The following is a 24,242-nucleotide window of genomic DNA, read 5'->3' as shown; positions in this document are numbered from 1 at the left end:
CAAAATAAGCAAAATCCCGAAATTCCCTCTGTCTGACTTCCCGACTCGTCGAGTCCCTTACTGGACTCGTCGAGTCCCTTACTGGACTCGTCGAGTTCATCCAACTAGGCGAGTCCTCTTTGGGACTCGACGAGTCTGTCAGGCAGAAGGCCAAAAATTCGATTTCAAGCAAAGAATAACTACACCATGCATCAAATACAATATAACCAAGCAAGTCTCTGATACCACTGATGGGTTTTGAGCAAAAGAACATCCTATGTGCACATGCAAAACCCTAAAGCTTTGGATCTAGGTTTCTCTATTGTACATGCAAATTATCCAAAGCTTGAATAACCATAATCTAGCATACTTTGAAAATCAAGATCTATAATAAAACAAGTTTAGATGATACCTTTCAATAGTTGCAAGAATCTTCAATCTTCAAAAGCTTAGTATCACAAGTGTAATATCTCTAATGGCTTACAAACACCAAGGAAAGAAGATGATTGAGAAGAGAGGAGGAGGAGGCACAATTTTGGCTATAGTAACTCTAGGGTTTCTTCTGGTAGCCGAAATCTATAGCCATGGGGTCCCTTAAATAGCTGAGCAACTAGGGTTTCAGTTAAAACCCTAATTGGATGACTTAGGCCCTAAGAAGCTCCAAGAATCTTCTGGAATAAGGCCCCTTGGACAAAATTAGAGTGGGATTCCACTCTAAATTTTGTCCCCCTTATTTCCATAAGGATTCTCAGCCCAAATTCAATTATCTTATAATTGACAGTTCCAGTCCCCTTTATTTAATTAATCTCTTTTAGTCCAAAAATTAATTCTTAATTAATTCTTGACTAATATTCTTAAACTATACGATTTCTCCATTAATATATTATTCATATAATATATTAATAAACCAAAATAACCTTTTTCTCTCAATAAATCATCCTGTCTAGTTGCTTTGGTGAAGGCAACCCAAAAGGACCATTCACAACCGGGTCAAGTACATACCAAATATAGTTACGGGCTTAGACACTAATCCAACACTACCTACTATTTGCAATGTGATGAACCTGTTTGAGGATGATGAATGTGTAACACCCTGTTTTCCCTTTGCAGTAGAAATAAATAAATATAAACGTTTGTTTATAAAGTTAAAAGTAGAAATATATTATTTTTTAGCCAAAGTAATCGTCATAAACATGTAGAAGATGTCAATACAAATTCTGTAGATATAAAGAATGCTTAAATCTGACTTCTTATAAAGAAGTTATGAATCTTCAAAGTTTCACGTTCATCCTTATATGGAAAAGAGTGTCGTAAAAAGTGAATCGGAGATAGGTTTCTTATTAGCCTAAGTAATCTAAAATAAAGTCGCAGTAATAATAAAACCGAAAGCGTACATGTAAAGAACGTACAAATTTGACTTCATATGAGGAAGTTATGATTTTTGAAGTTTCAGCGCAACGGTGTGCGACACAGAAATAAAAATTAAGATCAATTGAATGTTAGCCAAAACACTGTACATGAGAGTTGAAGATCTCGTAAATACAATTACGTCGATATAAAGTGTAACATCTCAAACATCACACCATTTTTAAACTTTTTAAAACAACCCATGATCATAAAATATTTACAAAATCATTGTTTCCAAAGTGTTTAACAATATTAGAGTATCCCAAAATCAAAAGGCCATGAAGTAGGAGGATGTGTACGGCCACACCTTCGTCTTTCCATGATCATCAGAAGTACCTGAAACAATAAACTAAAACCGTAAGTCAAAGCTTAGTGAGTTCCCCCAAAGTACCACTATATAAACACAACAAACAACATCATGCATAAATGAGCCTTCAGCCAGATGGACTGCCTTGCAGGGCCTACAACCTATCTGGACCGCCACCGAGCCTTCGGCGTGACTGAACCGCCTCGCAGGGCCTACAGCTTATCCAAATCGCTCGTCAGGCATTCAGTCTGACTGGACCACCTCGCAGGGCCTACAGTCTATCCGGACTGCCCCGAGTATCTTGTCCGGGAGCAGATACCATAACTGTTTGGGTCTATCAAAACCGCTATGATGGAGTTCTTTGATGACCGATATGCTACACTTTATGAGATTATCGTTGCTGCAACTACCACGACCGTCGTTGCGGCCGAGATTGGCGTTGGGAGAGCTTTTCAGTATCAGGACTTCGACAATACGAACCCCACGTTGTTTGACGGGGTTTAGGATCCGATCATTTCCATGAGGTGACTATCAGATGTTGATGGATGTTTCTTTACTTGCTCTTGCCCAGCTGACCAGAAGGCAAGTGCGCTCTGAACATTCTTCGGTCTGGAGCGAAAGATTGGTGGAGGCTGGTTACTAGTTCATACACCCCAGAGCAACGAGCTGCAATATCATGGGAGCAATTCTCTGAGATGTTCCGCTCGAGATATGTTCCATTGGTGGGGCGGGAGAGGCTGGCCCAGGAGCTTTTGGACCTAAGACAGCGGACCGAGTTGTCACAACTAGCAAATTTGGGTTAGGAAGTTGGCCCTTGTACAAGAAAAACTCTTTGTGTAATCTTGTAACATTTCATTTAGTGAAATTCAAACGTCAATGATATTAAATTCATACTTGCGTACATTGTCATTCAAGTTGAAGCAACCACGTGAATACTCAAAAACCTTTAATGGGCCTTGTAGGGCCGGAAACCACTATTGGCCCCCCCATTGGGCCAAAAGTTCTTTATTGATTTTTATGGGGCCGAAAAAAACCATATTTGGGCCCTATTTGGGCCAAAAACCCCTTAATTGGGCTAAAACTTTTCCTAGAATATTAGTGGGCCGAAATTTCTTTGGGGCCAACCTTGGGCCGAATACCTCTCCTAATCGGTTGGCCCATTTATAAAAAAAAAAGAAAAAGAAAATGGGAAGATTAACCTAAGCATGCCACCTTAATAATATACATCATGTAACAATGTAATTACATTGCATGCATCTAGGTTGGTGTATTAACCAACATGTAACAATGCTAATCTCCTCTCTTTTTCTCCCTTATAATCGGCAAAACCACCACCATTACCTCTCCATTTTCACTTCAAACTTCTACTCTTATCTCATTACCCTCTCTAGTCCCCATTATTCCTCCAAGCATTTTCGAGATTTATCATCAACAAAGATCGAGTTTTAAGCCTCTTGGTAAGTCCATATTCATCTCTAGATGTTCTATTTCAAGTCTATGATAAGATCTTTCCCTTACACTCTCTTTTTCGTGAATATGGACCTTAGAAACACCACCATTTCGAGATCTCTCCAAAAACTCAAGCTAGGTTCAAAGTTTCATCTTCTTTTTTATCTACATCTTGAAAACCTCAAGGTGAGCTTCATACCCCAATATTTTTCATGTTTTCATACTCTTTAGGGGGGGGGGGGGAGGATACAAGTCAAAGTTTCGGTTAACCATTGGATAATTGCATGGACCATTGTGTTGTATGTTTAACTTTTAGGTTTTTACTTGAACATGAAGTTTATCATATAGATCTTCATATAAATCATGAGATAAGGGTTGATAACACATATATTGTTTGAAAACACTAGATATGGGGCTATCCACCCCAAAAATAACATAAATGTTATAACATAAACTTAATTTCCAGCCTTCCACATAAATGTTATATGTCATTCACGACCTATTTTGACGACCTTAAATGTAATATTTTTCAAAACTGTTTTACATGCAAAAAATTTCAGGTTTATACCTTTCAAATGACTACTCTCACGCATTCATACGATTTTTCTACTAGTTTTTGGCGATTTTTACAAAATTGCCTATCATTTCAGGGATAATCTCGGACCAGTCTGTGAAGATTAACAATTTCACACTGGTTTGAGGCCATTCAAAATTATGGGAAGAATTGTGAACAAAGTAGACCCAAGTTACAAACTCCCAGAGTTTACGGATCTAAATTTTGATTTACGATGATTTTTCTATAATTTTTCTAAAAACAGGGACAGAAAAGCCAAAAACCAGAAAATTGTTTTAACTTACGAAAAGTGCTTATACTTGTGTTTAGATGTAAGTATTAAAGGTTGTAACCTTTTGAAAACACCTAGACATGATAATTTCATGTACTTATATACTTGATTATATAAATATTTTCAATTACACTAGATACACTCAAGTCGTTTTACAAGAAAGAGAAGTCATAGTTTACGTAAATCTGTTAAGGCTCTTGTGAGACTCTCCTTTAGTCGTACCTACCTAGCATACGCGGTAAGTCCTGTTAGTTATAACTAGAGTCTCCTAGAGGGATAGCGAGAATTTGTGTATAGATCTATACGGAGGTTGACAACCCCACACCTGAGCTGTTCGCTACAGCCAGACTAGGCCAGTCTAGGGTGAAAAATGTCTTAACTTAAACAAGCGACTCCTAGAAACGTCATGACAGGCATATCAGTCATATCAAGCATGGTTATAGCGACTCACATAGGGAATAACAACACCATTTGGTTTACGGGAAGCTTTACTTCGTTAGTTTTATTAAAAGAAATACCAAACAATGTTTTGTATACTTTGTAAACTGATTTTACCACTTGGGTCTTAGGGTTTTAAGATCACAACACCTTTATATACAGGAAATATAGGATTTTCTGGATTTATTTATCATTACTCTACAAGGAAGAGACACACAGAGAATAACCACATTATTGGAATTTACGAAGAATTTACACTCAACCAGTTTTCACAAAACACCAAGTTATGCTTCGTATACTTTGAAAACTGATTTCACCACTCGGGTCTTAGGGCTTTAAGACCACAACACTTTTATATACAGAAAATATAGGATTTTCTAGGGATACACTCTTTTCAAATACAAACAAAGGATAATAAAGGACGTGCATGAAATTATACATGGTTTGGAACGAAACTCACAAACTACTTTTTATAGAAAATATTGGATTTTTTTTGAAGTTTTACACTTATTATAAGAAAAGATATTGCAATGTTTTTCCTACGAACATGCTTATGAACTCACCAACATTCTATGATGACGCTTTTCAAAACGACTTGTATTCTCAGCGACTCAGTGAACAGGTACTCAAGCCTCGGATCTGGATTACTTTACTACCTTTTGAGCAACCCTGATTTATGTTATTTTTGTGTAATCTTTAAACAAGTATAATTTGTAAAACAATGAATGTTGGTATATTGTAATGTATGATGTTTGGTTGCTATGTTTCATTCATATTCAATTGTTATGATACTGTACATGAAGTCATCCGCCCTCAGACGTTTCTGCCGTTCCGGTTTGGGGGTGTGACACGAGTCGGTGACAAAGATCACCAAGATCTTCATAGAGAGATCTATGTTTTACCCTGAGTTTTCTACTTCTGAGCAAGCTCATATGACTCGGTACTTGAGCATGCTCAAGACGGACATCCAGCATTTTGGGTCTACTCAGCGCTATGGATCACTCATTGATTTACAGGAGGCCGTAAGGAGGCGTGAGATTGAGATGGAGCTCCAGACGAAGGAGCAGAGGCAGGCCCTTGTCGGCTTGCGGGAAGTGCATCAAGGTTCACGAGGGTCCTTGTCGGCTTATTTCTGGATGACACAAATATGGATAGGAGGGGCTCTATACGAGGGATTTTCGCCATCCGGCCCTAGTTTCGAGTACCAGGATTTGCTACCACTATGATCATGTTGGCCATATGAAGGTCAACTGTCCATTGCTCACCGCCAAGCCGATCCAGGCCCAGGCGCCAGCCACTCTTAGGATCAACGATGAGCGCCAGGGGAGGGTGGAGCCCCCGAGGGCTCGGGGCCATGCTTTTCAGCTCACTATCGAGGAGGCGAAAGCAGCAACAGACACTCGAGGATATGTTGCGGGCTTGTGTTATAGATTTTGGTGGGAGTTGGGATTCCCGCCTACCTCTTGCGGATTTTTCTTACAACAACAACTATCACTCCAACATTGGTGCCCCACCTTTTGAGCTCTTGTATGGTCGTAGATGTCGTACCTCGGTATGTTGGGGAGAGGTTGGTCACATGGACATGGGAAGGACCGAAGTATTCCTTCAAACCATGGATCTTATTCATTACATGTGGCAGAGACTGTAGACAGCTCAGAGTCGGAAGAAGAGTTATGTCGACCGACGCCGATCAGTTGGAATTTTAGGTCGGCGATATGATATTACTGAAGGTCTCACCCTGGGAGGGTGTGATATGCTTCAGGAAGAGGGTGAAATTGTGTCCCCGGTATATTGGACCATTTCATGTGATCACCAGGGTGGCAGGGTGACCTACCGGTTGGACTTGTCGAGTGAGCTCAGTCAGATCCACATCACTTTTCATGTCTCTTAGTTGCGGAAGTGCGTTTTGGACAGTGAGGCAGTGGTCCCCTTGGATGACATTCAGGTCAATGAGTGCCTGAATTATATTGAGAGGACGGTGGCTATATTGGATAGAAAAATGAAGGTCATGTGAAACAAGGAGATACCTTTCGTAAAGGTTCAACGACAATATCGGAGAGGCTCCGAGTGGACCTGGGAACCGGAGGCTGAGATGCGGGAGCATTACCCTGAGTTATTCGTGATGGATGACTTAGAGGATGATGTCTAGTTCAAGTGGGAGAATTGTAACATCCCGATGTCAAGGTAATTTCAATTTCAACCCTATGTTTGAATGATATTGTATTTTAGCCCTTGGGACTGGAAAGGATTGCACAATGGAAAATAGTGGCTATATAGTAAATTTACCAAAGTGTAGTACACTGAGTGTATGTTGTGTACGCTGGGAGCAATAGGGCATACCGCTCTCCAGAGGTATCCCATGCAAATCCTCCGGGAACACATTCGGATACTCCTGCACAACTGGCACATCGCTCACGGTCGCCTTACTCTCCTCCCGAGTATCCATAATGTAGGCGACAAAACAGGTACATCCCTGATGAAGGTAGCGTCTGGCTCTTGTTGCTAAACACATGACCGGTCCATGCTACAGTCTCTCAACCTGAATCACCAGCTCTCCCCCACTTGGGGTCCTAACCCGAACCAACTGCTGCTCACAGTCGATCACCGCCCCATTAGGGCTCAACCAGTCCATGCCTATGATGACCTTGTTCCCACGCAAAGGAATGGGAACCAAATCCACGAGGTAACACTCATCGTACATCCTCAAGACACAATCTATGTAAACCTCTGATGCCTGGATGGATCGGTCGTCCATAATCTCGACCTCTAAAGGACAATCTAACGTGCCTCTAGACTCAGCAAACCTCTTGCTAAGTGCAAGAGATACGAATGATTGAGTAGGCCCAGGGTAAAATAATACCAATACTGGGATGCCGTTCACCTGGAACGATCCTAAACAAAACACATAGAATATAAATATCAAAACCGACATATAATAAAAGTTAGGGAGAAAAAAACATACTTTTCACCACATCCGGTGTGGCACGCGCCTCTTCGATGGTGAGCTGGAAGGCTCGACTCTTCATCACAGGAGCATCTGTCTTGGCCTGGCGGCCATCTATGATTCACAGGGTCGCTGGAGTTGGCGCCGCCACTAGCGCTCCTGATACCAATCTCGGGCAGTTGGCCTTTTTATGGCCTCGCTGATTGCAGTGAAAACAAAGCATGTATGGTGTCTGAATGGTGGGGGTAGGGGCAGTACAGTCCCAGCTAAAGTGCCCTAACTTGCCGCACTAATAGCAGCCCGATCCCCTAATCTGCAACCTCCCTCATGCGTCTTGCCACATTTTCCACAACGGCCCCGACCCTGCTGACCCTTCGACCTCGAATCGAATCCCTTGGGTTTCTTCACCAAAATCCCAGTCGTCTGCCCAGTCTCCGCCTTCCTCTTCCTGATGTGCTCTATATCAATCTACCTCTCTCGTGCCATGGCTATCATATCATCCAAGGTCGTGCACGCCGAGTAGCTGACATATTTCCGAAAGTCAGCTCTCAACATATCATGGTACCGGGTTTTCTTCATCTCCTCATCACCCGCGTACTGAGGCACCAACAAGGTCCTCTCCCTGAACTTGGCGATAATCTCCACCACCGTCTCAGTAGTCTGTCTCATATCCAAGAACTCATTAGCTAGCTGCTGAACCTCCACAGCTGGCGCAAACTCTACTCGGAATATGGTCACAAAATCTGACCAGGTCATAGCCTCAATGGCTGGGGATCCCAAAGTATCATCGACTGCCTCCTACCAGTCTCTAGCTTGCTCCCTTAAACAACCAATAGTATACCTGACCTTCGACCCCTCAGGGCAGAAGCTCGTCAACTGTGCAGACTCAATGTCCACGATCCATCGTCTCGCCACAATGGGGTCTTTCACCCCCCAGAAGTCTGGCGCTCTGCATCCCTTGAAATCCTTGAAGGAGAGCGTACGAGTCCCTGACTGGCCAGGTGCCATGTCACTACTCAATGCCCTAAGGCAATCCTCCATCAACTCAATGATGCCCTCCTTGATCGACCAGAAAATCGCCAGGGTCGAGTCAAGGATGCCTCACGCAATCTCGGATGCAAGGAACACGAGCAATCCATCATCTACTGGTTCGAACCCGTACCCGAACCAGACACAGACCCTGAGCCCCTGCTCCATAACGTGCCATCACCATTCTGAAACAAACCACACAATCGTCAGATTCATACATAATATTGACTCGAGTACGGATCCTCTGCTTTCAGTAGTACGGGCCCATACTACCTTCCACATCTATCCGTACTTTCCTCAAGGATTGCCTTGACTTCACCAAGTCCCTTTAACTATTACTGCTCTCTACACTAATCTCATCTTAGGCTTGCCCTAGGGTAATCTCCGACCCACTCTCCGCCATCAGCTGCATAAGAAGTCCCTGTTATCTCTCCCTAACTAGCTCGCGAATACCGTTACATATTACTAAGACTAGATAATTCTTCGAATGAAAGGTCTCTCCCTACAACGGTTGGACTCAAAGAAGAGATGAGAAATAAGGCTAAACCTAACCTCCAAAAATTATTTAGTCCTCGTCATATGTAACTTAGCGTATTCGTTTACTAGTTAGTTAAAGATAACTAGAACTCCTAAAAGCACAAAGCAAGTAGAATTCGATCATTGAGTAAACAAAACCAAGCATATCCTAATCATGCCATCATATTACCGACTAATCAGTACTAACATGCAGTTCAATAAGCCCATCAAGTAGGCATACAAGGCATCCTTCCTAGATCCTTAGCCCAAATCTAGCATGTTGTTCACATATTCACATACAGTAGGCATACAAGGCATCCTTCCTAGATCCTTAGCCCTAATCTAGCATGCAGTTCACATATTCACACTTCATATCATAATATAATATGTATGGGTATCTTGGGGAAAACTTACTTGAGCTCGGCTGATTGCACGCATCACACCCCTTGTTCTTCATCTAAACCCTTAACTTTATTTTAGAAAATCTATTTTTCTTGTAAAAATCCTTCAACCCTATATTTGAGTCCAGACACACCCGAGAGTGTGTCCGAATCCCTCAAACCAGGGCTCTGATACCAACTTGTAACATCCCAAAATTTAAGACCAAAAATTTCATTTTTAATTAAGTAATTATAAAACCAATAGTCTGAAAACATCCATAGTGACATAACATATCAAAACCAATATGTCAATAATCAAAACATGTCATAAAAAAACAATATCAGAATATAACTCCCAAAGATCTCATGTGAGGAAATCATCGTGTGATACGCTACGATCATGCCGACTTCTTTCCTTTCGAAGAAGAAGTACCTGAAACCAAAACTGAAAACCGTAAGCACGAAGCTTAGTGAGTTCCCCATCATACCACATACCATACAATAAACATACTACCTAGCATATCTGGGTGCTGGCCTACCCATTCGGTCTCTTTCAACCGGTACTGCCTAGCATATCAGGGTGCTGGCCTACCCTTTCAGTTTCTTTCAACCGGTAACTGCCTAGCATATCTGGGTGCTGGCCTACCCCTTCGGTCTCTTTCAACCAGTTACGAGGTCTATTTCTCCCCTCCCACTACCACATAACAACATACATAATCATACATAAACATACTATCAGGCATATATGGGTGCCCGACCTCCCCGTTCGGTCTTATCGACCGGATACGAGGTCTATTTCACCCCTACCACTACCACATAATATCATAGCATACTAGCGCATCAATCATAACAGATAGTGTCATACCAGAAAATTATCACAAAGACAATCATCTAACTACAATCTCCTAATAGTGGGCCGACCTTGGTGCCTTAGACCGACTGCTACCGGGAAGGTAACTCACCGCGAAAACTGGAAGTAGCTGAACAATCCCCGGCTCTGGATATCACCCAACTCAAACCCCTACACATCAAAGATTTCCTTAATTACCCTTTCATACTCTTAACTCCTTAAGGGTCAGCTTTGGTCCAATTCAAAGTCAAAGTCAAAGTCAACTCTTCGAGTTGACTTGACTCGTCGAGTTCCCATGAATCATTAAATCAACTCGTTGAGTTGACTTGATTCGTCCCTTATAACAAAAATCAGGACGCTTTAAATCAATTCGTCGAGTTCTCTTATGAACTCGTCAAGGTCTTCAGTCTGTCAACCTTCTTAATGCATTAAGTCCCTATTCTTCAAATCAAGGCCCTATCTTCTGGATCCAAGCTGTAAATACGTCTAGAAGGGTAAAGTTTCCAACTTTACCCATTAGGGACGTCTCCCACGCATAAAACTCAAACCCTAACCCAAAATGACTTAGATCCAACTCAAAAGCCATCAAAACTTCAAGATAGAACATGAGGTCATAGATCTGGACTCAAGGGACAATTTGGTCACGTAAAGCTCCCATGTTTACTCGCAGGCATGACCTAAGAGGGCTCAAAAGACCAAAATAATGGTCTAATGGTTGCATGGGACTTCCATGGCCATAAAGTTGGCACCTTTATGCCATGAAGTCCCCTCAAGACCCTAGATCTGACGGGTTTGCCCAAATGGGATGTCCAAATTCCAACCATCAACATACATGAAGCAAAACATCCTAAGACTAGATCTAAGCATGCCATAGACAAGGTTGAAGCTTTATACCTCACATGAACCAGAAATGAAGCCCAACTTCTGGATCTACTCTCCTCCCACACGTTCTTGCTACCCCTTCAAGCTTCTTCTTCTTCAAACCCCCCAAGAATGCACAAGATTAGCTCACATTCACCAAAAATGGATTAGGGTTTTGAGATTAGGGTTTTGGGTAGTGGAGGCTAGAGATGAGGCCAACACCTTGGGGTTAAGGTGTTTAAATAGGGTGCAAAACCATGGAATTAGGGTTTTATTTTTGCCAGCCTACTCATTGAGTTGAGGCTCCCAACTCGTGGAGTAGGTTTCCAAAATTTGTAGTCCAATTCATCTCTACTCGACGAGTTTGGGGCCTCCAACTTCTCGAGTTTCTATACAAAAGTGAATAATTATAAATTAAATACCTACCAGGATCCAGGAGTTACATTTTCCATTACCCCTTATGAAGTTCTTAATAAAAGAAAACCTAATGTTAAGTTTTTTCATGTCTTTGGGTCCAGGTGCTTCATTTTAAATTCTAAAGAACAAAGGAACAAATTTGATGTGAAGGCTGACGAAGGAATTTTCTTGGGGTATTCTCTGACATCGAAGGCATACCGGGTTCTCAACAAGAAATCACGAAGAATCGAAGAGACCTACTATGTCACCTTTGATGACACTTATCTTAAGAAGTATCAGAAGACTGACTCTCAATCAACGGAAATTTTTCCCGTGAAAAATCTAATGACAATTCCTCTCTCTAGCCTTTATGAGGAATTCATGAACCTCTTTTACGAACCAGACAAAGCGATCTCTTCAGAATCCAAGGCAGCAGCTAACAAGGAGGACGGGTTGAAAAAGATTATTGATGACGCTACTAAAGATATTGAACATGAGTCACCCACTCCGAAAGACTCTGACATTCTGTCTCAACCACAAGCTTCGAATGCTCCACCTCAAGGGGAGGATTTCACATCAACCTCTTCATATAACACACCTGTTCAGGGGGAGAATGAAGCCCCTGAAATCAGCTTAAAACCTCCATTCCAGGGGGAGCATTCAACTCCAGATGTAGAGCCAAATCCATCATTCGAGGGGGAGAATGCGGATACAAATGATGATTCGGATGCTCAATCTGAATTTGAAGAAATAAATGTTGAATTGGATCCATCTTATGATCCTAACTACCCTCCTCTAACCAAATGGACCAGAGATCATCCCAAAACACATGTAATCGGAGAAGCCTCTGCATGAGTTCTTACGAGAGCACAACAAAAGGCGAATCAGACTACATTATTCTCCAAAATGGAATTTTGCATGTTCAATTCGTTTATCTCCAAAATTGAGCCCAAAAACATTAAGATTGCTCTTGATCATTCTGATTGGGTGAAAGCAATGCAGCAGGAGCTCAATGAGTTTGAACAGAACAAAGTTTGGAGGCTAATTCCAACTTCGAAGGATGTTTCTGTCGTTGGTCTTCAATGGGTTTTCCGAAACAAGCTTGACAAAGAGGGAAATTTGATCTCAAACACGGCGCAGTTAGCCATAAAAGGGTATTGCCAAGATGAAGGGATTGACTATGAGGAAGCTTTCGCACCAGTAGCAAGGCTGGAGTCAGTTCGCATCTTTCTGGCATATGCAGGACACAAGAACTTTGAAGTCTATCAAATGGATGTCAAGTGTGCCTTTCTGAACGGGGAATTAGAAGAAACAATGTATGTAGAACAACCACATGGATTCGTAAACAAAAAATATCCGAACCAGTGTTACATTCTTGACAAAGTAATCTATGGTCTGAAGCAAGCTCCACGAGCCTGGTATGAAACTCTTATTAGATTTCTAAAACAGTCTAAATTTAAACAAGGCTCGGTTGACCCAACCTTCTTTCGCAAGAAAAATGGTGACCATTTGATGATCGTCCAAATCTATGTTGATGACATCATTTGTGGATCTAGTAATCCTAGATTAACTGTTGAGTTCCGAAAGTTGATGGAAACTAAGTTTGAGATGAGCTCAATGGGTTCGATTAAATTTTTCCTTGGTTTGAATATACGACAGAGTTAGGAAGGAATCTTTATCAACCAGGAGGCTTATACGAAGACCTTACTTGTGAAGTTTGGAATGGTGGGAGATTCGAAGGTGAAGGTTCCAATGACATTCGGAACTAAGCTAACACCGTATTTGGAAAAACCAGCTGCGGATATGACACTCTATCGTCAAATGATAGGGTCATTGATGTATTTAACTGTTAGTCGTCCAGACATTATGTTCTCTGTTTGCTATTGTGCTAGGTTTCAAGCAAATCCTCGCGAACCCCACATGACCGCTGTGAAGAACATCTTTAAATATCTAAAACAAACAACCTCACTCGGAATTTGGTACCCATCTAGTTCAGGGTTCTTTGTGCTAGCATTCTCTGATGCTGATCTTGGTGGTTGTGGTCTTGATCGCAAAATTACAACTGGAGGACGTCAATTTCTTGATGGGAAACTCCTCAGTTGGAAATCAAAGAAACAGACCTACGTCTCCCTATCGACTGCCGAAGCTGAATATATTGCAGCTGCCTTCTGTACCTCGCAACTGATATGGATTTAAATTCAGTTAAGGGACTATGGCATTAACATGAAAATAATCCCCTTATATTGGGATTCCGAAAACGCCATTCGCATCTGTCACAACCCAGTGCAACACTCCAAGACCAAAGACATCACCCTGAGGTATCACTTTATTAAAGATCATGTGGAAAATGGAAATGTTGAGATTCACTTTGTTATATCCGCTGATCAACTGGCCGACATCTTTACTAAAGTCTTACCAGAACAAACCTTTAATCACATTCTTCAAGGCTCAGGAATGCTAGAAGCAGAATCGGTTACGAAACTACCTTCGCACTAGGAAAATATTGTTCACACTGTGAATAGGTGCGAAAGCATGTAGTGATTCGTAGTTCACTGTTCATCCACGGATGCTCGTAATATTTCACAGTCAATTGATCATTCGTAGTTTACTGTTTATCCACGAACGTTCGTAGTATTTCGCAGTCAACTAATCATTCGTAGTCTACTGTTCATCTGCGAACGCTCGTAGTGGCTCGCAGTCCACTGTTCATTTGGAGGTTCGGAACTTCTTGTATACTTTTGTATATTTTGTTTATTTCTAATTATTTAATTTTTCTGTTTTTATTTCTTTTTCAGAAAATTCAAAATCCAAAAATATTTTATTTATTTCTGTTTTTATTTCTTTGTAAAAATTTCCAAACACTCGATTTGAGTCCAGACACCCCCGAAGGTGTGTCCGAATCCCTCAAACCAAGGCTCTGATACCAACTTGTAACATCCCAAAATTCAAGACCAAAAATTTCATTTTTAATTAAGTTATTATAAAACCAATAGTATAAAAAAAACATCCATAGTGTCATCCCATAGCAAAACCAGTATGTCAATAATAAAAACGTGTCATGATGAAACAATATCAGAGTATAGTCCTAAAGATCTCCTGTGAAAAAAACATAGTGTGATGCGCCGCGATCATGCCGACTCCTTTCCTTTTGAAAAAGAAGTACCTGAAACCAAAACTGAAAACCGTAAACATGAATCTTAGTGAGTTCCCCATCAGACCACATACCATATAATCATATAAGGCCTAGCATATCTGGGTGCTCCCCCCCCCCCCCTTCGGTCTCTTTCAACCGGTAACTACCTAGCATATCTGGGTGCTGGCCTCCCATTCGGTCTCTTTCAACTGGTAATCGGGGACTATTTCACCCCTACCATTACCACATAATACCCTAGCATATACATATAAATCATATACTGCCTAGCATATCTGGGTGCTGGCCTCCCCATCGGTCTCTTTCAATCGGTAACCGGGGACTATTTCACCCCTACCACTATCACATAATAACATAACACACTAACACAAAGCATAAAATATAGCGGCATACCAGGCAATTATCACGAAGACAATCATCTCAACTATAATCAATACTAGTGGGCAGGCATTGGTGCCTTCGACCCACTCCTACTGGAAGGTAACTCACCTCACACTGCTGAAGTCCCGCAGACAAAACTCTAGCTGCTGGAAGACAGATTCCTGAACTGTCAACATCAAAGTAACACCCAATTAATAATTGGGTTCAAACACATAACCATAAGTCAATGATTGGGGTAAAATACTACTTTACCCCCAACTTAGCTTGATTCAAGCCCAAGGTCCAATCCAAAAGCCCAAAAGTCAAATATTGAACCAAAGCCCAACATATGTCCCAATTTTCCAAATTGGGCCCAAACCTTTACATTGTCTTACCCTAAGGCCCAACCATTTATTCCAGTCCAAACATTTGGCATTCCAATGGTCCAATATCTCATAATCATCCAGGCCCAATTATGGCCCACCTATGGCCAATTTTCCAAATTACGCCCAAACCCTCACATGGGCCTTACCCTAAAGCACATCCAAATATTCTAGTTCATATATTTTTTCTTGGATGACCTATCATTATCCCAATCACCAAAGCCCAACAAACAGGCCCAACGCAAGGCCCAAACAAAATTAGGGTTTTCACATAAAATAACGATTAGGGTTTAATTAAAACACTTAACCCATTAAGGACTTAATCCATTAAGTCTAACAATCTACTTGGCCATTCATACGATATAGTCGGACATAATTAAAATTTCCAATCTAACAGTCCAAATGCGGGTCTCGACAAATCACAAACTAACATTTCCAAAATTTCGGTTTTCTAAACCCTAATTAGGGTTTCCAACCCAATCGCGTTCCAATTGGTCAATTTGTTAAGATTTTAGGTTAATTAATGTTTTATTAGGTCAACTAGGGTTTCATTGGGTCGAGCACCACCCACTGCCACCTCACAGTGGTGGTTATGGTTCTAGTCCAATCATGTCCAAGTCATCTCAAAAGCAATCCAATCACATGCAAATGCATACCGCCACCCAACACAGCGGTTGGTGTCGGCAGAAGGCGGCAACCACCAACTCACGGTGGTGGTGGTAGGTTTTCTTTGCGTTTTCCGTCCAAATAATGTACATACAACATTTTATCAAAAGAAATACACACATAATATAACACACACAAAGCCACCCTTGTGGTGGCAGGAGGTGGTCGGAGGTGCTAGCCACCACCTCACGGTGATGGTGGTGGCTTTTCTCGTGAAATCCAGCCAAGAAATACACACAGCATGCGCATTAGTAGCAGAATCACACACCCACACACCCTTGCTCGAAAATCTGAATGCAACCACCCACCTGGTGGTGCACGGTGACGGTAGCAGCAACACTAGCGACAACAGCGGTGGCTAACGGCAACGTCTAATGGAAAGAAGAGAAGAAAGATGGTGGCACCGGATGTTCATGGTTGCCACTCGATCTCGCCGGAAGGAAAGTCAGCCGTAAGAATGGAGATGGAGACAGCCATGCAACAGTGGGACGGTGGTGCGTCTTCAACCGATAGCGGCGACACCTCCACGGGTTCACTTCTCCGGCATGGATAGTTACGGTGGTGGCTTCAGTTGGCGACCTCAACATCGGTAGTGGTGCGATGCCAGAAATTATAGGAAAGAAGGTGGCGGCTGGCGGTGAAGGGAGATATAAGGTGGGTGGCGACTGTTTCACTATTAGGGTTAGGGTTAGACGAGGGTGACGGGTTATATACCCCGACCCCATGTAACTTCATTCCATACTGGTAGAATGAGTCCCTCATTGTCCTTTTTCTTTCAAATTAAATCCATAATTTACACTTTGAGCCCAAGCCTCTAGAAATCCTTTCGTAACAAGCCCAACATTTTACCAAACAGCCCCTCCTCTACAAATTATTTTCATCTGAAGTCCATATATTACCATTTTACCAAATAGCAATTGTGATATTTGCATTCTTATAGTCGTTAGTGGAGCGTGTGTGGTTAACCGGCACACTAACATGGACTTGTGAGGAATGGCAAAGGTCTAAACAATTGAGACTATGATTACGACATCCATTTTCATAGTTATGAAATTGTTTAGACACACATGTGTGCTATCTAAGGAAAGGTGTATGATCTTGATAAAGTTTTATCAAAGCATCTCGTATCTGAAGTCTGAACTTTGGTAAGAAAGTCAATAAAGTAATGATTTCTAGAAGTCCAGCTGATTTCTGAGTACATGTCAAAGCTAGTGGGAGCATAAGTGTTATGCTGATAATTCTCATGTTAGTGGGAGCATGATAATTATGATAAGTGTTGCAAGTTAGCAATGTTAATTATAGAAAAAAAAGTTTCAATTGGGAAAAAGTTGTTTTGCCATAATTAAGGGAGAGGAATTTGTACTTCATTTCAATTCTAAAAGCTTAGATTGAGGTTTTAATCATCTTTAGTCAAGGATATATATATGCATTTCATGTTGGAATGGCTCAACTTAAGGAAATTCTATATATGGGAACATTATTTGCGTTCTAAAATTCGATTATGATTACGGCATCCCTTTTCATAATCTGAATTGTGAGAACATGGCAAATAGAAATGGAAATATTATGGCAAAAGACTGGTCTAGTATCATGTCTTTATGTGAGACATCATGAATCGCGTCCCATATGCTTCGGATATAGGATCGATTGCATGTGCTATAATATTCATCTGTTCTAAATTTTTCCAAATGCATATGGCATTAAGAAGGAAAAAGTACTAGAACTGGATATGACTAAAGTGATTAAGCAATTGTCGAGAACAAGATAAGGTTTACCAAAGATTGGTTGCTCAGGGACAGTTGGAAGTATAGTGTTAATTTTGGAAGGACCATATTGACATATTCTGAAAAGAGGCAACTCTTGTTCAGAGGTGATAGTCAAAATGAGAATATGGAAATATTCCCATAGGTGGAAGTTATTCATTAAATCTGTGTAAGATTAGGAAACTTAATGCAAGAAGGATGTTCAAAGCAATGTACTTTGAATTTGAGACTTCGTTTCCATGGAATGATCTCCATTGGAATACTCTGTAATGTCTGTTGACAAGTCTTTGTGACTTTGTGTATAATCATTACAGAGGATCAATGCAGATAAGTTTAGAATCTAGAAGATTTAGGTAAATGGCAGGAATTTGGAATTCTTGCATTTGCAGTAAGGATTTGGGATTGTGAAATGAGAATCATTGGTATTATGTTCAATCGATCTATTTCACAAAGTAAAAGATCATAGACAAACTTAGTGTGCATACTTGGTGTATGGCATAACTAATGTTTAGACAAATATAGTGTGCATACTTGGTGTATGGCATGACTAGTGTTTAGAAAACATAGTGTACATGCTTGGAGCATGGGACAACTATTGTTTTTCATTCAAGTATAAAGTTGATAGTTTGAAACAGTATGCAATGAATAATGGGTAATCAATATGGTGATAAATAAAAGGTGTTTTATTTATATTCATAAGTTCTGAGACCATATTGGATTCGATTATTCTTGTGTTTCACTTTGCATGTTTTGACTTCCAGAATAACTAGGTCGTTCTTCCTGGATGACTAAGTTATTCAAACCATCCACAGTCGATAATACGTTGGAAGTAGGTATTAAGGCAAGATTGTCATGAAGCTGGTTTGTAGATGTCCAAGGTAGTGGACATATCAAGAGTTGCTGCAACATTCATGAGTGCTCATAAGTTCTGAGTATTGGATTAAACCCACGCTGATTTGAATCACTTCATGGATTTTATCACGAGTGATCATGAGACGATAATATCTTATATTCTTCAAACCTAGAGATATGACTTGTTGCCTATGAGTTGGTTATACATTGATTGTACGAAAACGCATTGGTAACTCGATGTTATAAAACTTGCCTTTGTGTATGATTCAACAAGTAGTAGAAAAGCATATGAGTCGAAGTTTATCCATTCCTTTTACCCTTAAAGGGATAAAAGCGATATATGTGGGCCCCTCGATGATTTAGTGATGACACCCCGAAGTGCTTGGCCAAGCCTGGACTGATTTGATTTGCTCAATTAGTCGGTCGTCATAAATCGGAAATCGGGAAACAACAAATGGACAGAGCGAATGATTATAATCCATGTCTCAGTCCATATGATATCTAGAATGGAGGAGTATATGATCCCTTATCTAATGGACGCGTCATTGATTTGTTCAGAGTTCGACAACAGCTTTTAAGAGCTACGATTGCTAGTCAGGTTTTGAAGTCATACGCAACAATAGTTTTAGACTTATCCAAGTGGGAGACTATTGGATTAGTGTCTAAGTCCATAACTATAATTGGTATGTACTTGACCCGATTGGCATGGTCCATTTGGGTTGCATGGCATCGGTACAATTTGGATAGACTTTTGTGAGAAAAGGATAATTATGATTTGTTAATATATTATAAGTTCTAATATGTTAATATGAAATCATATTATTGAATTAGTATTGATCAAGGATTAATTTGGAATTAATATTTTGATCAAAAGGAGACTAATTAAATATATGGGGATTGATTGTGTAAATCATTCATTCTTATATATGTGGGCTTATGATCCATAGTTCTTCATCTTGGGCTAAACCCATGGAGTAACCCATGGATACTCCATGGAGGTTTTAACCCGTGGAGCATGAAGAATATGGAAAGACATGAGTTACATGGTGTAACCCTAATAGCCACAATATATAAGGACCCCATGGCTCAAGAAATTAGCACTAGTGTGTGTAGCCAAATTGAGCATAGGAACCTTTTCTCTCAAGTTATTCCAAGTTGTTGGTGATGTTGTGTGAACCATTTGAGGTGTCACACTTGAGGCACTAGGCTCTTAAGCTCCACGGAATCAAGCTACAACAAAGAGGTATGTAATTCTACTAGAATTTATATTATATGTTCTTCATATTATGCTAGTTAGAACAATACCTTGGAAAAATTGATATTTGCATGTATAATAGAGAAAACATAGATCCAAGGTATTTAGGGTTGCATGTACACCTTAGGAGTGTTAGAATGCAAAAAACCCAACAGTGGTATCAAAGTCAGGTTTTTTTTATACTTGCTAAAATTGCTGAAAAATCAAAGTTTTTTGTTGTCTGAACAGCAGACTCGTCGAGTCCATGAAGGGACTCGACGAGTCCAAGAGTAAAATCATCCAACTCGTCAAGTTGGTTCATGCACTCGACGAGTTGGACCCCCAGACAACATATCTTCGACTGTTTTGGCTCGAATTGGACTAGGAACATTACCCTAATCTGTTTTTGAACTTATAAACCGGTTTTTGATGTGGTAATGTTCATGCTAATCCAATTTCAAAGATAATTGTCAATAGATTCATGTTTTGTATTAGTTTAATGGTTAGGCTAATTTCATGAAAAAGTTTGATTTGAATTATCTTGTTCTTATGAGTTGCTTAGATTAATAGAAAAGTTATGTGATAATGTGTTTTAATCCAAATTAATATAAGATTTGATTCTAAAATGTGTTTGTGTAACTTGTCCTCAAGTTATATGAAAAGTCACATTTACGATTCATAAAACTCATAAAGACTTCCATAAGTTATGAATAAGGAAGAGTCACATTCTTTAATGGTTTAAAGTCTTCCATAACTTTTCCTCAAGTTATGGAACTTGAAGAGTTTTTTCATTAAAACTACTTTAAACACATAAGTTATGGAATTGAAAAGTTTTTGAATAGTTCAAAACTTGCCCTCAAGTTTTGGAATTTGTAAAGTTTCCCCTCATGAATACTTTAATTCCAAGTTAAGCCCTTAGAATTTTAAAAGTTAAATTCAACCCTTATACTTTATAGTATTATAAGTTAATATATATATATATATATAAATATATATATATATATATATATATATATATATATATATATATAAATATATATGTATAAGAGCAAGTCAGTCTTACCGTTAGTAGGCTTCATTCACGAAGTCGGTCTATAAGGGGGGTATAAGGTTGTTGCCTATAAAATGGCAGCTTAATGGGTGTCCACTCTCACCCACCACTTCCTTGACTGGTGGAGGGTCGTTATCCAAATGGGTAGGACAAGGACTATAATTCTCCCTTCATTAAAAGTATTAATGATAAATATAAAGTAACTAAACCTTTTATAAATTCCCAATCTTAGTTACTTTAGGAAAATATGAATTTGGTGCTAACCCATGAAATTACACTTTGCACTTTGCTTAAGTCGGTTAGTGGAGCGCGTTTGGTTAACCGGCACACTAGCTGGATTTAACAAGGTAGGCAAAGGGTAACTTAATGTTTATCATAGTATCGATGGAGCGCGTGTGGTTAACCGACACATCGATTGAGGGGTAAATATTAAGGGTACCAAGTATATTTGCATGGTTATTCACACCTTGTTTTGTGATCCTCGACATCCCAGTCACAAAATTTGAGAGGGCACAATCGAGATTGAAACATGTCATTGAAAAGTTCAATGAATTTCATAAGATCTAGGAGTTTCAAATCCAATTAAAACCTAATATTCCTATTTTGTTTTTCATGGTGGAAACTGGTGAATCGTCATTCGCCTACCTTCAAATATTCTATAGCTTGGATTACGGCATCCCTCTTCAAAGTTATAAAATATTGTGTTGGGTCCTAGCCTTAATATTTCATATTGGGTGTTATATTAAGGACTTTAAATCAACTGTCTTGAATATCTCCCAAAAGATGTCTGGTTCAGACATCTATGCACTTCCCAAAAACTCTTGGAATAAGCTTTCCCAATGAATATGATGTCCTGGAAATCATTCTTCACTCCTTCCACCTCCTCTAATTATTCTCCCTAACCCACAAGTTCAAGGTCACTCAAGCCCTATTGGCAAGCAAGGTCTATGTGTGTTCACATCTTGGAGATGAAGTCACATATTGACAAGCCGGGAGAGTTGGGTGTCAAAGTCTTGAGAAAGTTGGTTGTTCAATCAGTTTCTAAGTCACATAGTGAGTTTCTTTGGGAATACTATGTAAAAGACTATGACATGACCCTTAATGATCTTATCTATTTGCTTGGTGCTGCTGAATCAACAATGATTTGGAGCACTGGTAGAGCAAATTTGATTAGAAGATCAACTTCCCAAACTTCCATGGACATTGACAATGGTAACATTGGATATCCAGAAAAGATTTCTCTTCTCAATGGAAATGGATCGGCCATAGTCAACTTGGTTGACCAAATGGTAAAGAGAAAGGCTAAGTCTGAGATAGTCCCATGTACCACTACCAAAGAGTCCATATGTTTCTTTTGCCAAAGGAAGGGGCATTGGTTGCGAAGCTGCCTTAACTACCTGAAAGATCCAAGGGAATGTCTAGTCAAAAGTTTGACTCTGCTTCAGGTAAGTCCACTATCTAACTCTCTTAAGTTCCTATTTGAATATTCTTAATACATTTTGATGTGTGGCAGGATCAAGCAAAGGGAAGGGAACTTAAAGAAAGAGTATACTGAATCTGATCGCAGAGATGGATTTCAATCGTATGGTTCGAAGACCGGATTCTTGAGCTACTACTTAGAGAGTTATGATAGATTGCTAGGAAATATGTAATAACATAGTTTCCATTTAAAGTTGCATTGTAAGGAAAGTTTTTTTTTCGCATTTGATAAATAAATAAAATTTTATTTTATTTTATATGTCCTTGCAATGGCACTTATGGAAAATTGATGTTTGTATATTTCTAGCAATAATGGAAATATGAATTTAATTCTTTCATTTGTGGTAGTGTCTAAATTTACCAAATAAGGAAAGATTCTCATCACCCAAGTTTTCAGGTGGATAGAAACTTAGAATCATACAAGTTGTATAGTATGATGAATGAGAATTTTCACCTTTGGAAAATTAAGACTAATTCCTTGTTAACATTTATATGTGAGTCAAGTGAAGGACTAAGGGATTGATTACACATTCTTGTGCACTGGTCAAGTCCACCACAAAAGATCGATAAGACTATTCGTCATTATTTAAATAAAGTTTAGTAAATATGGTTATACTTACAAGTTTAAGTATAATTCTGAAACATTGGAAAAGTTTCAATGTAAGGCAGAACGAATGATAAGAATCAAATTAGGCAGAAAGATAAAAGTTTCTCAAATCTGAAAAGATGGAAGAGTACTTTAGTATCATGTTTTATGATCATCTTAATGATTGTGAGACTATATCACAATACATCCTCTAGGGACATCTTAGTGCATTCTTATGGCTAAGAAGAGGAGTCATGGATTGTTGAAATGGTTAAATCAAGAAGATGAGTCATACTTCGTTCAAAAACAAGTCTTAGAGTCATACTCCAAGATTGAAACTTGAGTGACACATCTTAAAAAATAAGGTTTATTAACACTTGTCAAATGTAAGAATAAATATGTTCTACTCTTGTACATTTGAAATTGGTAAGTTGTGATGTTTTGGATCAAACAAAGACCAACTAACGCCAATTATGTGAAGTGTTTGTCTTGATAAAGAATCTGCATTATCTCTTGAATATTTGGCAAGTGAGTCTTATATGTCAAGAGGATAGTGGGATTCTTAAAGATCCTGAAATAATTTCATGATCTAATCAAGAATAAAACCTGTACTTTCTCACTAGCTCACGACTTGAGGTTTGTAACCTATTGTGTTGACATTTTTCCTATTTTTGTGCCCATTCCAGTTAAAGTTGGCTTTGCATATGAGTTCTGAGAGTTCTCAATTGGTTGCATAACAACTTAGAAGCAATGACAGGCACTTGAGTTGCCAGGTGGCAAGAAGTTAACACTGCACAAGTTCAATCCATATGAGTTTGGATTTGTCATTAACCGTGTCTTGTGATTATGGTTTTGACAAATTCACATGGATATGAACACATACACCATAAAATCTAAGTGGCATAAGGTTTCTCTCCGATTCATGAAAATGATGGTGAGGAAACGCTTTCACTAAGTAGATTTTAAGTAGATAGAAATTGTGATATTTGCATTCTCATAGTCGTTAGTGGAGCGTGTGTGGTTAACCGACACACTAACATGGACTTGTGAGGGATGGAAAAGGTCTAAACAATTGAGACTATGATTACGACATCCCTTTTCATAGTTCTGAAATTGTTTAGACACACATGTGTGCTATCTAAGGAAAGGTGTATGATCTTGATAAAGTTTTATCAAAGCATCTCATATCTGAAGTCTGAACTTTGGTAAGAAAGTCAATAAAGTATTGATTTTTAGAAGTCCAGCTGATTTCTGAGTACATGTCAAAGCTAGTGGGAGCATAAGTGTTATGCTGATAATTCTCATGTTAGTGGGAG

General features: G+C 39.6%; 1 protein-coding gene across 1 annotated transcript in view; it reads left to right on the top strand.

Moving 5' to 3' along the window:
• Positions 1-12,256, top strand: part of LOC145111336 (uncharacterized) — a 38,409-nt gene extending 26,153 nt beyond the window's left edge. Inside the window, exon 2 of the mRNA XM_079047625.1 lies at positions 11,524-12,256. Within this exon, the coding sequence (XP_078903751.1) occupies positions 11,524-12,256 (733 nt within the window). The remainder of the gene's footprint in view (positions 1-11,523) is intronic.
• The last annotated feature ends 11,986 nt before the right edge of the window (positions 12,257-24,242 follow it).

The sequence above is a fragment of the Lactuca virosa genome, chromosome 5, assembly GCF_052849685.1.
Source record: "Lactuca virosa cultivar CGN04683 chromosome 5, Lactuca_virosa_CGN04683_v6, whole genome shotgun sequence".
NCBI lineage: Eukaryota > Viridiplantae > Streptophyta > Magnoliopsida > Asterales > Asteraceae > Lactuca > Lactuca virosa.
Note: the sequence above shows the minus strand (reverse complement) of the source record. Positions and strands in the feature narration are given on the sequence as shown.